General features: G+C 54.1%; 1 protein-coding gene across 2 annotated transcripts in view; it reads left to right on the top strand.

The window, feature by feature from the left end:
• The first annotated feature begins 2,638 nt into the window (after positions 1-2,638).
• Positions 2,639-13,841, top strand: part of DGAT2 (diacylglycerol O-acyltransferase 2) — a 31,358-nt gene continuing 20,155 nt past the window's right edge. Inside the window, exons 1-2 of one of the 2 annotated variants that reach the window (XM_036258811.1) lie at positions 2,641-2,785; positions 3,447-3,450. In XM_036258811.1, coding sequence (XP_036114704.1) covers positions 2,663-2,785; positions 3,447-3,450 — 127 coding nt within the window. In that variant the 5' untranslated portion in view covers positions 2,641-2,662. Of the gene's footprint in view, positions 2,786-3,446; positions 3,451-13,841 lie in introns of both variants that reach the window. The other variant, XM_036258810.1, reaches the window with a different exon arrangement.

The raw sequence follows: 13,841 nt of genomic DNA, 5'->3' as shown, positions 1-13,841 counted from the left end.
TAGACTGGGACGGAGACTCGCCCTAGGGCACTTGGCAAGTCAGTGGTAGAGGAAAGGCCAGAATCCAGGCCTCCTGCCTTCCAGTCCAAGCTCTGCCCCTTAGATCGTACTACGAGGTGGGTGGGCCATGGGTTCCAGCCGGAGGCCTCCTCCACAGGAGGCCATTTTGGAGTAGGCACGTCCACACACTGACCTGGGGTCCCTCCAGGCCAGCAGGAGTCTTTCTTCCAAGAGGACCCAACAACACCTTTGGGGAGAGGATGCAAGAACTCAGTGGCATCTGCAGCATTCACCTGGCTGTACTCCTCTTACCCAGAAATACACCACACTTGTTCCTACCTCCCAGCTTTTGCACATACCAGCCCCCCGTGTCCTCCACAAATCTGGTATGCCACTAGCCTTCCCTCAGTTTCCTGAAAGGCACCAAGTACTTTTCAGCCTCAGAGCCTCAGCACATGCTCTGCCTAGAATGGTTTTTCTTCTACTCTTGGTCAACTGAAGTATCAGAGTGCAATGATGTTTTCTCTCTTTTTTAATTTTTTTATCCTAACCTGAGGACATTTTTCCATTTTTTGTTCAGGCAGAGTGGGAGGGAGAGAGAGGAAGAGAGAGAGAGAAACATTGACGTGAAAGGGACACATTGAGTAGCTGCCACCCACACGACCAACCAGGGCCAGAGACAAACTGCAACCAAGGTATGTGCCCCTAGCAGGAACCGAACCCGGGTCTCTCTGGACTGCAGGCCGGCACTCTAACTGCTGAGCCAAACCGGCCAGGGCAATGATGTTTTCTCAAAGAGGTTCACTCCTATGGCCTTGAGAGGGCTGAAAAAATAGAAGTGTTTCTAGTTTCCACCAGTGGCATTTGTCACATGCTGCCCTGGCACTGTGGCTTCTGTCATATCTCTCCCTCCTCCCAAGGTGGTAAAGACCTCAACAGCAGAGATTCCCTCTCTTATGCTGTGATCCCACAACCAGCTTGCTCAAACTGTGCCCAAAAAATCTGTCTTTCCGCTGAAATGATTGTTGCCTCTACCCCTTTCCTCACCCTCAACATTCAAGAAGTCATTTCACCACAGTCCAATAGATCTCATGGCCTTCTACGCTTTTCTCTAGACCAGGCCTTTCCCTCCATTCCCTCCACCACTGCCCTAGCTCAGGGCACATCCTCTTTCACCGGAGTCCCTCCCACAGCTCCTCACTGCCCTCTGGGCCTCCAGCCGCTCCCATCCATTCCCACTATGGCGGGAGGGCTCTAAAAACTAATCTGACCACTGTCGTATTCCTACTCAAAGCCATTCCAAAAACCCCACTTCCACCCCAATGTCCCAAGTGTGGCACTCGAGGATTTTTATGAGATCAAGCTTAGCTTCCTTTCCCACAGCTGCATGAACTCCAGCCGCTCCAGGTGCCCTAGCCCTGCCCCAAACATGCTGGCTTTTCTAAGACTGTATTATGCCTCTCCTTCTGCCTTCCATCTACAAAACTACTCATTAGTGTACAATGAAAATCATTTTGGAACACTTTCTATGTACCTGGCACCACTCTAGGCTTTTTTCATACCTAACCTAATCTAGTTCTCAAAGCACCTCATAAAATAATTGTTATTCCCATTTTACAGACATGGACATTGAGGTTTAAGGAAAGCAGGGCCAGAACTGGACTCCATGTCTGATTCCAAAGCTTCCGTGCACTGTCCTCTGTGGGAAATGCACCCAATCCCTAGCCCAAGGAAGGGGCTTCTCCTTCCCCAACATTGCTGCCAGTGTTTATGTGGCCAACACTGCCCCACCCACCACCCACCACCCACCACCCACCACCATCACCACCAACATGAGCATCTCAAGGGCAGGGCTTGGGCTGACTGGGCTGGATCCCTGGCACTCAGCAGTGTACATACAGATAGTCTGTGAGGTTTCTCAATAAACAGATGGAAGGGTAGAGGCAGTTTGGGTGGTTTAGGAGCCCAACCCTAAGCTAACTAATCTCTGATGTCAACCAGGGGCGGGACCATGGCATCTCTAACCAAGAAATGGCCTTGCCAAACGAATGAAAACACAACAGCCAGTCCGCACGCCCTGGGCCTGCCCCCTGCACGTGCTCTGTTCCCACCACCGGGCTCACAGTCTGGCAGCCAGGCCGTACCAATCTCGGGGGGGGGGGGGGACGGGGGGGGGACGGCAGAGGCGCAGACAGAGGGAGCAGCAGGAATAGCCAGGACTACCGCTGGCAAGGAGGACTCGACCTTTGTGCCTCTCCCGCCTGCAGCCTCGTGGGCGCAAAGCCGGTGGTGCTCGCAGAGCCGGTGGTGCCCGCAGAGCCGAGCGCCAGCCGCGCTTCCCCCCGCCCCCAGCCAGTGGGGCGCGGGCGAGGTGGAACGCCGGCCCCGCCCCCGCCTCGGGCCCCGCCCCGTTGTGAGGTTATAAACTGGAGCGCTCCGAGCTGCGAGCTCAGTGGCCAAGGCCAGGGCCTCGCGTTCCACTGCTCCTGCGACCGCCGCGGGCCGCCTGGCCCCGGATCCCTGTGCTGTAGCCGCGCCGGCGTCCGCGCGGTCCCCGGGCTCCCGTGCTCGGTGCGAAGCCCTGGCCCCGGCGGCCGGGGCATGGCCAGGGGCGCGGGGTAAGGCGGCTTCCCACAGGGCCGTTACCTGCACCGGCTGCAGCATGAAGACCCTCATAGCCGCCTACTCCGGGGTCCTGCGAGGTGAGCACCGGCCCGGGTGCCCGGCTGCCCGTCGGGAGAGCTCTAGTGGAGGGTCCGTGCTGTCACGTGAGGGGCTCGGCGACGTGGCGAGAGTCGGGGAGAGAAGCTGTCATCACGCAGGGGTCTGCCGGGCCTCTCGGGCTGTCGTCCTGGGGCCGCGAGGCTGCAGGAAGGTTTGCAGGAAGAGCTGGGATGAAGGGCTCTGAGGCTAGCAGGAGCGGGTTCTTACATTGAGGGTATGTTGCTGGAGGACTGGCCGCTTTTCTTCGGGGAAAGCTTGCCGCCTCTCCCGGCTCAGATCAGCCGGGTCTGTGATGAGGGAAGAAGGATCGCTACTAGTCTGAGCCATGCATCCTGGCATGGTAGGCAAGTCTGGGTTCATTCTCCACTCCAGTACTCTGGATTATTTCAGTATTTGTTACATCACTTTCCTTCCCCTAGCTTGTTTTTCTCATCTGTGTAATAGGGGTGATGTTTGACAATTCCTCTCCAGCCCCCAGCATAATTGGTGGCCCCTGGCAGTTCCCTCCCCTCATTCCTCACTGGGCGGAGCAAGGGGGGGGGGGGAGAGACTGGATTCGGCAGGGTGGCAAGGGTTTTGCAATCCTCTGAAACAGCCACCAGACGGAGAACATGCCTGCCTGGGACAGGTGTGCCCCCGCTGTCCTCTGTCCAGCACCCATCTTCTAGGCAAAGCTCTGGAGCGCACTCAGAAGCATCTGTGAGCCTGGCACACGTAGACAGTGGGGCAGAGGACCCTGGGTGCCCTCCAGTGAGGCCCATGTCCCTGGAACTGAGGCCCTCAGTGAATGGAGGCCGAGTTGAGATCAAATTCCAGAGCTTTTCCCGCTCCAGGAAGAGCAGCCCTCCCCTGCCCTAGCTGGAGAAACTGAGGTTGGAGAAGTGCATGACTTGCCCAGGGTTTCCTTAACAGAGGCCTTGGCCATGGGATTAAACAAATCTGGGAAACCCTGGGAAGTCATCACAGCTGTCCTGTTCCGAGTGTCCGTCTTGCTTGAATCCTCCCTCCCTCTCCCCAAGTCTTTATTCTGCTTGCTGAACCTGTCCTACTTAGGGTTTTTCTTTAGTCACTAACAATTGCCTACTCTGCCCAGCTTCATCATAAAAGTAAAACATGATCATTATTGGACTTCTGAAAAATATAGAAAACCAGGATGACAATAAAAATTGCTTGTATTGACTATCCAAAGATAGCTTTCTATTGCCATTTTCTTTATAATTTTATTTATACATATTATATAGATAAAGCTGAGGGCATGCTATAGATATAGTTCTGAAGCCTGTTTTTTTCCCTCTTGTTGTTACATCATGAGTATTCCCTTCTGTTACTCAAAACCACTTACAATATTCTAGTGGCTGCATCACCCTGGAGCTGTATCACAGTTTAACCATGTCCTGGGCATTGTTGTTTGCTGTGTGACGGTTGCTATGTCTGCCCCTCTTGGTTGGGGTGTTGCTTGTCCTTGGAAAGGTACTGAGCTACTCTCGCCATCTTGGGGGGCACGCAGCTTGAGCTGCCCCATTCATCTGGCCCAGCAGCCTCTGACAGCCCCTTCTTTCACTTAAAAGTGATGGTCCGTTCACTGTGCCCTTTGAAGGCCCATAAGAAGGGAAGAAAGGGACTTACCCATAGTCATGTTTTTAAAAAAGCTTTGTCTCCAGGGAATGGGCCAGGGATACTCTCTGTGCTAGTCCTTCCCGGTGATCCTCTTCTCTCGCATCTGCTGTCTTCAGGCTGGGAGCTGTATCTTCCAGGAGCCGTGACCCTGACTTTCATATTTTTTACCTAGAGTTTATTATTTAGGAGGACTTCCAGGGAATGATTTTGACCATGTGACTTAATATTACATCAGGAGCATTTCCCCATGTTGTAATCCTATCTTGAAAACATTTTTTTAATTGGCTGCAGAGAATTCCATCATGGGTTATAGCAAGGGCTGGTATGAAATGCAAACCAATCAACTTAGCTCCGGATCTGCTTTGGTGAAAGACTGGGTGGGGTAAGGGAGGATGCTGAAGCAAATTTTGTGTTATCTAGGCATCTCCATTAGACCTGCTTTCTACATCCTTGGTCTTTGACAACACTCCAGTGGCCTGGTTTGCCTCTGTAAATAAGGTCCCACTGTTGTGAGGTGGTGAGCTTCCTGCTAGTGGCAGTATTCAAGGAGAGACCATGGATTCTGTGAAGGAAAGTCCTGCAGTGGGTGAGAGATTGAAATAGATATCTTGGTGTCTGGGTTTTTGACCGAAAGAAAAGGCCAGCTGTGGGTAGGTGGGTGTTTTTTATGGGAGAGGCAGGAGTATGTGTTGATATTTCCTAATCTCTGAAGGACTATTCTGTGCTGCGGTGGAGGCTGCAGAGTTGGGCACATTTGCATTCCTGCCTTTGTCCCTGGATGGAGGCTGTTTAGGTCAGAGCCCTCTGATGCCTGCCTATATCCCTAGGATTCAACTCATGACCCAGCATGAGATGGTGGCAGCCCCAGTAAAATTCTCAGCTGATTTGTTTTGTGTGGCTCCAAAGAGCAAGGCCAGGAACAGGGGTGGGATTATGGGAGCAGGTTTTGATATGATGGAGGCATTCTCTCAGACATTTGTTGAAAATTGCAACAGGCTCAGCGTGGGTGGAGCTCCCCATCACTGGGGGTATGCAAGCAGGCACTTGGTGGGGGAGTGAAACTAAGAGGCTCGATAGTTGGGATAACTCTGGAACTGAGGGTTGACAGTTACCTAACCCAGTCCTAAATTATAGGATGAGAAAATCACTCATTTGTTCCCCTCTCCTCTAGTTTTTTTTTTTTTTTTTTTTTTTTTGTGGTACGTGCCCCTAGTGGGAACCGAACCTGGGACTCTCTGGTCCGCAGGCCGATGCTCAACCACTGAGCCAAACTGGCTAGGGCTCCTCTAGTTTTTTGTAGTGTTCCTCTTCCCCTGTCCCACTTCCCCAAATGCACAGAGGCCACTTTGGGGTTTATGTGCTACCAGGGGCTCATCTGGGCTGGGAAAGAAGGGCCAAGAGTAATATTTATTAGCAGGTTGGGTGAGTCAGTAGCCAGTGTGGAAATCCTGCCCCACCTCCAAATTCAGCAGCAATACTTGAGTCATAAAATCATAACTATCTGTTAACATGGGATCTGGCCCATCCCGTATGTTACAGATGGTACACTCAGGGCCCCAGAGAGAAGGCACTGATCCAGAGTTATCACAGTCAGGCTTATGACCCAGATCCGTCTCCCAGTCTGTGACTCGCCTCCTCAAACCCAGAGAGAAGTGCGGTGAGTGGCGATAGGCTGAGCACAGGGCTCTGGCCCTTGTAGGTCCTCAGCAGCTTCTGGTGTTCATGACTTGGGTGGCAGATCACCCCTCCCAGGCCTATTGAGGAAACCCTCCTGCCCCAGCTTGCCCTGATGGGTAGAGTCACCACCAGTCCTCAGAACTGTGACACCAGGTGAACTTACAGTTGCCCCACATCATACTTTAAACCTTCCAAACTCCTCCCTGTGGCTTTGAAACCCCATGTGAGCGGCTCCACTGCTTCTGATCTCCGCTCCTACGTGTTGTGCGCAAGAGCTGCCGGGGGTCTTCCTGCAGCATTCCCGCCGCTCAGTCCTGCTCACTCAGGGTCTGCGTGCTGCCCTTCTGCCCAGACCTTCACCTGGCTGCCTTTCGACCCTTCGGCCTCCTCTCATAGCCTTTTCTGACCATACCATCTAGAGAGCCACCCCCTAGTCACCACATCTTGTTTCATTTTTTTATAGTCCTTATCATTACGTAAATTATCATGTGGACTTATCTGTTAGGTCATTGTCTCCCCCACTAGGATGTCAGCCCCCGGGAAACAGGGACCTTGTCTGTCTATCTCAGTGTTGTGTCCTCGGCATCAGCACAGTACCTGGCATGTAATAGGTGCTCAGTAAATATTTGTTGAATGAATGAATCTTTAATGGGCCTTCAGCCCTCCTGAGAGCTGCCCTGTTCCTCTTGGCAGGAAGCTCTGCTTTTAGCCTTAGTGTGATTCCTTGAGCGTTCTTAGGCCTCCTCTTTGTCCGCCTGTGCTGGGGCTGCAGCTGTTCCTTGCCCTGGAATCACCCACAATCTCCTGAGGAGCTGGCTCTAGGGCTGAGTGTGAAGTGGGTGGAGCCGGGCTCACCATGGTCCCCTCATTGCTTCCAGGGCTTAGAAGCCTGAGAGCTAGAATTCCAGCCCTGGCTTTCCTCTGGGACATGACTGGCAGCTCACTTCCCCTCTGGGGTTCTCACTTCTCCTGTAATATAGGATCAGAAATCTCAGACTCTCAAGGAAGTGCTAAAATTGCTCAAATTCTACATGGAAAGTGCTTTGTAAACCAACCTGTGACTCTCAAGTTAGTCCTTGTCTTTTATCCTGTGTGACACGTACAAGCAGGCCCCCAACACTATGGAGAGTGGCTGGCTCTGCTCTTGGGCACCCAGGAAGTTTCACCAGGGTGAGGACCCTTTGGTTTGTGGATGGAGCGCTTCCTGTGTGTTAGACTCTGTACTGCGCATGGTCAGCCCTGGTCTCTGCCTTTGAGGAAGTGAGAATGGGGGATGCACACAAGACACAGTGATCCACACAGTGACTGGGAAGGAAGCAAGGGGAACTGTGGAGGCCTGGATGTGAGGGTGGACCATCTAAATCATCTTGGGGTCAGGGAAGGCTTTCTGGAAGAGGTGACATTTAGTCTGGATATTGAAAGAGGAATAGGCTTTAGCAAGCCAGGAAAAAGCATTCAGGTACAGGGAATGGCATAGACAGAGCATGAGATTTGGGTGGGAGGGGCAGTCTCATTGCAGGGCCTCCAGATCACCTTGGGTTGAAGTCCTGGTACGTATGCTAAGAGGCAGTGACAGCTGCCGTATCCAGGCCTGGGATGGCTCACCTACCCCCCATCTGGGGGGAAAGGAGCCTGGTGCACTTGGTTTCTTGGCCTCTACTGCTTCTGGGGAGCTGCTGCCAGTAGATTTGAGGGCCTAGGGGTAGGAGTCAGGCCTGGGGTCTGTTCAGCCCTTGCTCAGCCCCCAAACTGCTGTGCAGCTTCAGCAAGCCACGACCCCTTCCTGACTCAGTCTCCTCATCTATAAAATGGGCAAAAGTGTCAGAAGAGTAACTGCCCCGATTATGCTGCAGACCCAAGGAAGCTAAACCTACAAACCCTTTGGGCAAATCAACAGAAGCAGAAAATGTGAATTTCTTTCAGTATTAGAGTATATTTAACAGCCCTGAGCAAAGGGCCAGGAGCCTCACTGCGTCTGTTCCCTTGTGCACTTGGGCGAGACCTGCTGTCTTGGAACCTGGACCGCCTCACCTGTGCAGTGAGGAGGGCTGGCTGAGAGGCCCCTCACGTTCATTGCACATCTGCTGCAGCAATGCGACTCCAAGCCTGCCCGACTGCTGCGGGGTCCTGGGGAGCTGACCTCCTTCTCATCCTTGTTCTCAGTTGGTCCTTGTGAAAATGTGCTCATCCTGCTTGGGGCCCAGGTAGGTGCCCCAGAAGAACTTAGCTCCTCATACTTGCTCATGTGTTGTGATAGGGACCTATTTTGAGGGCTCCTTGGTGACATACCTACAGGCTGGTGGTGTTGCCATGGCAACCCCTCCCACTTCAGTAGCTATTTTTTTAATGTGTCAGAAGGTGGGGGTGGGGAAAGCGGGCCATTGGGGTCCTCAGCAATCACCTTGATGGTCCTGGTTATCATTCCAAAGTGTTAAGAACATGGACTCCTGAGAGCCCCCCTTCTTTGACCTCTCCTCCCAGGATTTTCCCTACATCGTGAAAACCAAATACTTGAAAATTCAGGTCTCTGGAGTAGCCCAATGAGGGGCTTGTAGTATCTTTAGGGGGATCTCTTGTGGATAAAAATTCATTAGTAGATTCTAGAAGAGCACAGAAGGCTCAGGTTGTCAGGACCTCAGATTTCAGCTGATCTCACCCAAACTCTAAATGTAGTGCCAGTGGGGAACCTGGGACCCTAGAGAAGTTTGGAGGAGACCCACGGTCCCCGCCTGTGGTACTCAGGATGCCTGGCGCCCTGCCTGTACCCCATGCAAGAGGCCACGAGGGCCAACAAGCAGGAGCCCACTGAGTCCAAGCAGGGTCCTGACGGCCGGGCCAGGAGCTTCCCAGCCAGCACACGGCCTCCGCTGTGTGTCGGCTTCCCCCTTGGACCAGATGTCCCACTGGCCCTGTTTTAAGAACCCCTAGTTTTCAAAACGGAACCCTTACCGTGGGAATTATTGGTCTTTCCAGAAAAGAACTCACCATTGTGTCGGGACCAGATAGACACCAGCTGCAGTTGGTGGAAGGAACGGGAGGGGTGGGCGACAGTCTTCCTGTACTTCAGGGTGGCATCAGAACTCCGTGGCCTGGCATTCCTGGTCCTTCATGGCTCCCTCTTCACTCTCTCACCTAGACTCACACACTGTCACAGTCTTCTTGCTCCAGCCTGGCTTATGCTCTTTGCCTTCCAGGCCTTTGCAAATACCATTTGTAGGACTCCAGTACCTGGGGTCATGACCCTGCGCCTCCTTCCTGTCTGCCTGGCCGACTTACTCATCCTTCACATCTCACCTGACCCATTGCTTCCTCCAGGAAGGCATCCCCGAGCACCTCCCTCAGGCTGGGTTAGGGGATCTCCTCTGGATTCCCCTGGCCCTGACTTACCCTTTGTGCCTGACTGTTCAAAGCCCTGTCTCCTGGTGCTGTCATAGCTGGGGCAGGGGCCCAGGGGCCGAGCTCAGCCTCCAGCAGGTGCTCAGAAGAGGCAGGGTCTGGTGGCACCCTGGTGCAGCAGCTGGCGTATAAAGGGTACTTAGAAAGCACTTGTTGAGCCCTGGCCAGTTTGCCTCAGCAGTTAAAGCGTCGGCCTGTGGACCAGAGAGACCCAGGTTCGGTTCCTGCTAAGGGCACGTACCTCGGTTGCAGTTTGTCCGCGGCCCCAGTTGGAGTAGTGTGGGTGGCAACCAGGTGATGTGTCTTTCTCACATCAATGTTTCTCTCTCTCTCTCTTCCTCCCTCCCTCCAGCTCTTCTGATGATAAATGCAAAAATGTTCTTGAGGATAAAAAAAAAAAAGAAAGAATGCACTTGTTGAATGAAGGCTAATGTTTGGGCACCATCCCGCTCTCCCTTTCTCTTGAGCCTTCCTGTAGTGACCTGCCTTTAACACACCCCCTCCAACTGGAGGGGACCTTTCCCTCCTGACTCCCCAGAAATTTCCATCTGACCCTCTGTCATGGCCCAGGTCAGTCGGCTGTGGACTGAGCGTATCTCTGTTCTTGTCCAGGCCCTGTTTGTTCATTTCAGTCCCCTCGAGCATCCAGACATTCAGCCAGCATTGATTGAACACCTGCTCTGTGCCTGATCCTGTGCTGGGCACAGGGCCCCAGATAGACATGGTCCCTGCAAACAAATGCACACTTTCTCATTATGGGAAAGGCTGAGTAGAGGGACCTGTGGGGTGGGGGGACGAAGACTTCCCCCAGGGAGGGGCAGCCCCAGATGGCAAGGAAGGTCTCCAAGGAGCCTGCACTTAGTGCCTGGCTGGTGCTGAACCAGTGGCCAGACTGGACTTGCAGATGAGAAAACTCTACCTGTGGGGAATGCAGGCAGGTCCAAGGGTATAGAGAGACTTCCTGGAGGGAAAGAATGTCTGGCTGAACATGTGAGGCACAGAATGGGGACAGTTTCATGGGCAAGTCTTGTAGGAGCCCAGCCCTGGATTCGGACTCTAAAGTAAGACGCATGACCCTCCAGGACCACAACTGACTCTCGTCATCCTGCTGAATGCTACTTGGGGCCTGGAAGAGAGCTTCCCTCTGACCTTGAAGATGTGCCATTTCTTTGGCACTTGGCCTAGCTTCCAGGACCTTCCTGGGGCTGGAAGGGTCAGTCAGGGGTGTTAGCATGTCCATCCTCTGCCTCCATGCAGACTTGGACCCAGTTCTTTCGACAGCTTGGGGTGACTTCCTCACTGTCTGCTTGGCAGCTGGAGGCCCAGGGCAGAGCTTGGATCCAGGTGGGCTCCAAAGGCACACCCCCCGGGAACATGAGCAGGATGACGTCCCCTCTCACAGAGCCCCTAGAGGCTGGTCACATCTCTGTGACCTCACTGGCATCTTTCTGGGTCCGAACGGACGTGCCAGACACTGTTTGGGCCTTTTCCGTAAGTTGTCTAGATCCTTCACAACCATCCTGGGTCACAAGTAAGGAAGATCTGAGTCACTCAGATGGGGCAGGGACTCTCAGGGTCTCACAGCCAGGGTTTGCATCCCAAATCTGCTGGCACCAGCACCTCTGCTCCCAGGCAGGACAAGGGTTGCTATACCCATGAGACAGGAGAGGACACTGAGCCCCACTTGATAATTACCTGCATTCATGAAGGTCTTTACTTTTTACAAAGCTCTTGTCTATACATTATCTCATTTCATTCTCACAACAACCTGCCGAGGTAGGTATTAGCTCCACTGTGCAGATGAGGAAACTGAAGCTTGTACAGGAAGTGACTCATTAAGGCTTCCTGAGAGTTAGGGGCCGGATCCTCCTGCCACCTTGTCCTTTGCATGTTCCCCAGCTTGATGCGCCCCCTCCCAGATGTCAGTACTGAAGGTGGATGGAGGACACTAAGGGCTGTGCAGAGACCTGACCTGTGCTCTGGCCTCCGCTCCCCACATCAGAGGGTCCTCTGTTCCTCTCTCTAGCCCATCACCACCAATTATTTTTCGTCGTAGCTCTCATCACTGCCTGACACCGCATCATACTTTATGTGCAGTGCTTCATCTCTCCCTCAGCAGAATGGAAGCCCCCAGCAGGTGAGACTTCATCTGCGGTGTTCACTGCGTCTCCCCGTGGCCGGTACGGCGCTGGGCACCTCCTCAGGGCTCCCTGCTTCTGTCTTACCTCCGGCCCCCTCCACCGCTCGGGAAACCCTTTCCGACTCCTCTGTTCTCTGCTTCCTTTGGGATAAACGTGAACCCCCACTCCGGGGTCGAAGAGCATTGTCTTTGGGCCTGCCTCGTTACCACCCCGGAGCTCTGGGTCTGTGCCCGCAGTGGACCCCAACCACGGCGCCGCTGTCCTCCTCTGCCTCCCAGACCTTGTCTTCGGAGCCCTGCCGGGGCCCCATGGTCCCCTTAGAGCCTCGCCCGTCACACCCTCACTCTGTTCCCTCTTCATCACACACGACTCTATGTCTGCTCATTATTAACACCCTCCCACCTGGATCGCAGAAGCGATGACTGTAGCTATTGTTTCATCACCTCGCAAATGTCAAAGGCATCTCGTGGGCTCTCTTCGTTGTCTTCCCAGCGCCCTGTGGGTTGGGATTATTGTCCTCCTTTAGCAGATGAGAAGACTGAAGCCGCAGAGGCTAAGCGACTTGCCCAGGGTCACAGAGCCATGCAGGGGCGGAGCTGACCCAGGGCCCTTTTTCAGATGATAGGGATTAGAGGTCAGGCCCTGCCCCCTCAGGCTGATTTGAGGAGAAACGTTGTTTTTATCACCCCTGGCTGCTGCCTTCCTGGTCACTCTGCTATCAGATGTTGGTCAAAGAAGTGTTCAGACACCCCTACCCTCACCCCCAGGCTGAGCTGGGGACTGAGGGGTGTTAGGCGCCCCCGCCTTGAGCAGCTCTGGCTGAGCTCTTGCAGCAGGAGCTGTCTGTAGGCACGCGTGGGTGGGGGTGGGGTGCACATTCCTTGCACGGCCAGTCTACAGGAGAATGTCCCCACTAGACTGGGGCATGGAGTGCGCAGCAGGCAGCCCTCCCTTAGCTGGGGGTGTGTCCCTGAAGTCTGGGTGTGGACTGGCTTGGTTTGGGGACCAGCCCTTAATAGCATGGCATCATGGAAATGAGGGACTCAAAGCCCAAATACCTGCCTGGAGTCCTGGTTCCCCTACCTCCTAACCTCAGGCAAATGGCTGGCCCTCTTCTGGCTTGACCTTCCTTCAGGTTCCTTCTCTGTGAACCAGGGCTGCCCGTTCCGTTCCGTTCAGCCCCGTCTGCCTTCCTGCTGTGGATGGTGAAGCCCCATTCAGACACGAGGGAGGGGATTCCTTTCTGGCTGCAAGAAAGCGGCTCTGGGTCTCTCTGGAAGCTCCACTCCCTCTGCCGTCACCCAGTCTAGGAGCAAATGAGATGCATAAAATAAGCAGTACCTGGGAGCCGCTATTTGAATGGGCTATTGGGAACTTTTCTTTAGAGGACTAGTCAGCTTACTCCATGGCCTGCCTTGTCTCCCTCCGTGAAAAAAGGACACCTCTGTAGGTAGGGGGTTGCTTAGGGAGGCCGCAGAAGCTCACTTCCTCCACTCTTCACCCCATCTCCAGGGTCCTCAGTGATGGGGCTGGGGCCTTGCAGCCCCCTCTAACTTGGGCACTCAGGCCTTCAACTGCCTCCGGGGCCTATGGGTTTGTTCGTTCATGTACTGAATCTCTGTGAGCTTCTTCTGTCACCAGCCCTGTTAGGGCTCTGGGCACACATGAATTAGGTCCCAGCCTGGCACTCAGGAGGCACGGCAGAGGAGGATGGCCAGAAAATAGACACTGGCTGTAGGGGGCTGGTCGGTGAGGGTGCGCAGAGAGCGTGGGGTGCCGAGCAGGCTGGGGAGGGGTGGCAAGGGAGCAGATTGGAGCTGCGTCTTGGCTAGATGCTGAGGCTCTCTGCTGACCCCACCCAGGACTGGGTGTGAAGGTGGCAGTGGTGGCATCTGATTGCAGCATTGTCATCCAGCTAGCTTCTGCTGGACCCCTCCCAGCCACAGCTGGGGCAGAGGAGGTGCTGACAGCTGAGTGGTGAGGGCTGGCAGAGGCCTGGGGTGCCCACCTGAACCCGTACTTTCCATCTGCCAGGCAACTGTAGCAATACTGTTGCAAGGTGGCAAGCCTCTAGGTGGTGTCCTCAGGAGGGTGGACATCAGATCCAAACAGTTGAAGAGATTGTAGAATTTGTCCTCCCTACCCCCATGTTACAGATGGGGAAACTGAAGCCCAGAGAGGTGAGGTGACTTGGCCAAGGTTAAGATGTCATTGGCAGAGCTGGGACTGGAATCCCGAGGCCGGCTGCCACTTAACCTACCGAACAAGATGCCCGGCCTGGCTGCC

This window comes from Molossus molossus, unplaced genomic scaffold, assembly GCF_014108415.1.
Source record: "Molossus molossus isolate mMolMol1 unplaced genomic scaffold, mMolMol1.p scaffold_m16_p_13, whole genome shotgun sequence".
In the NCBI taxonomy this organism is placed as follows: domain Eukaryota; kingdom Metazoa; phylum Chordata; class Mammalia; order Chiroptera; family Molossidae; genus Molossus; species Molossus molossus.
Note: the sequence above shows the minus strand (reverse complement) of the source record. Positions and strands in the feature narration are given on the sequence as shown.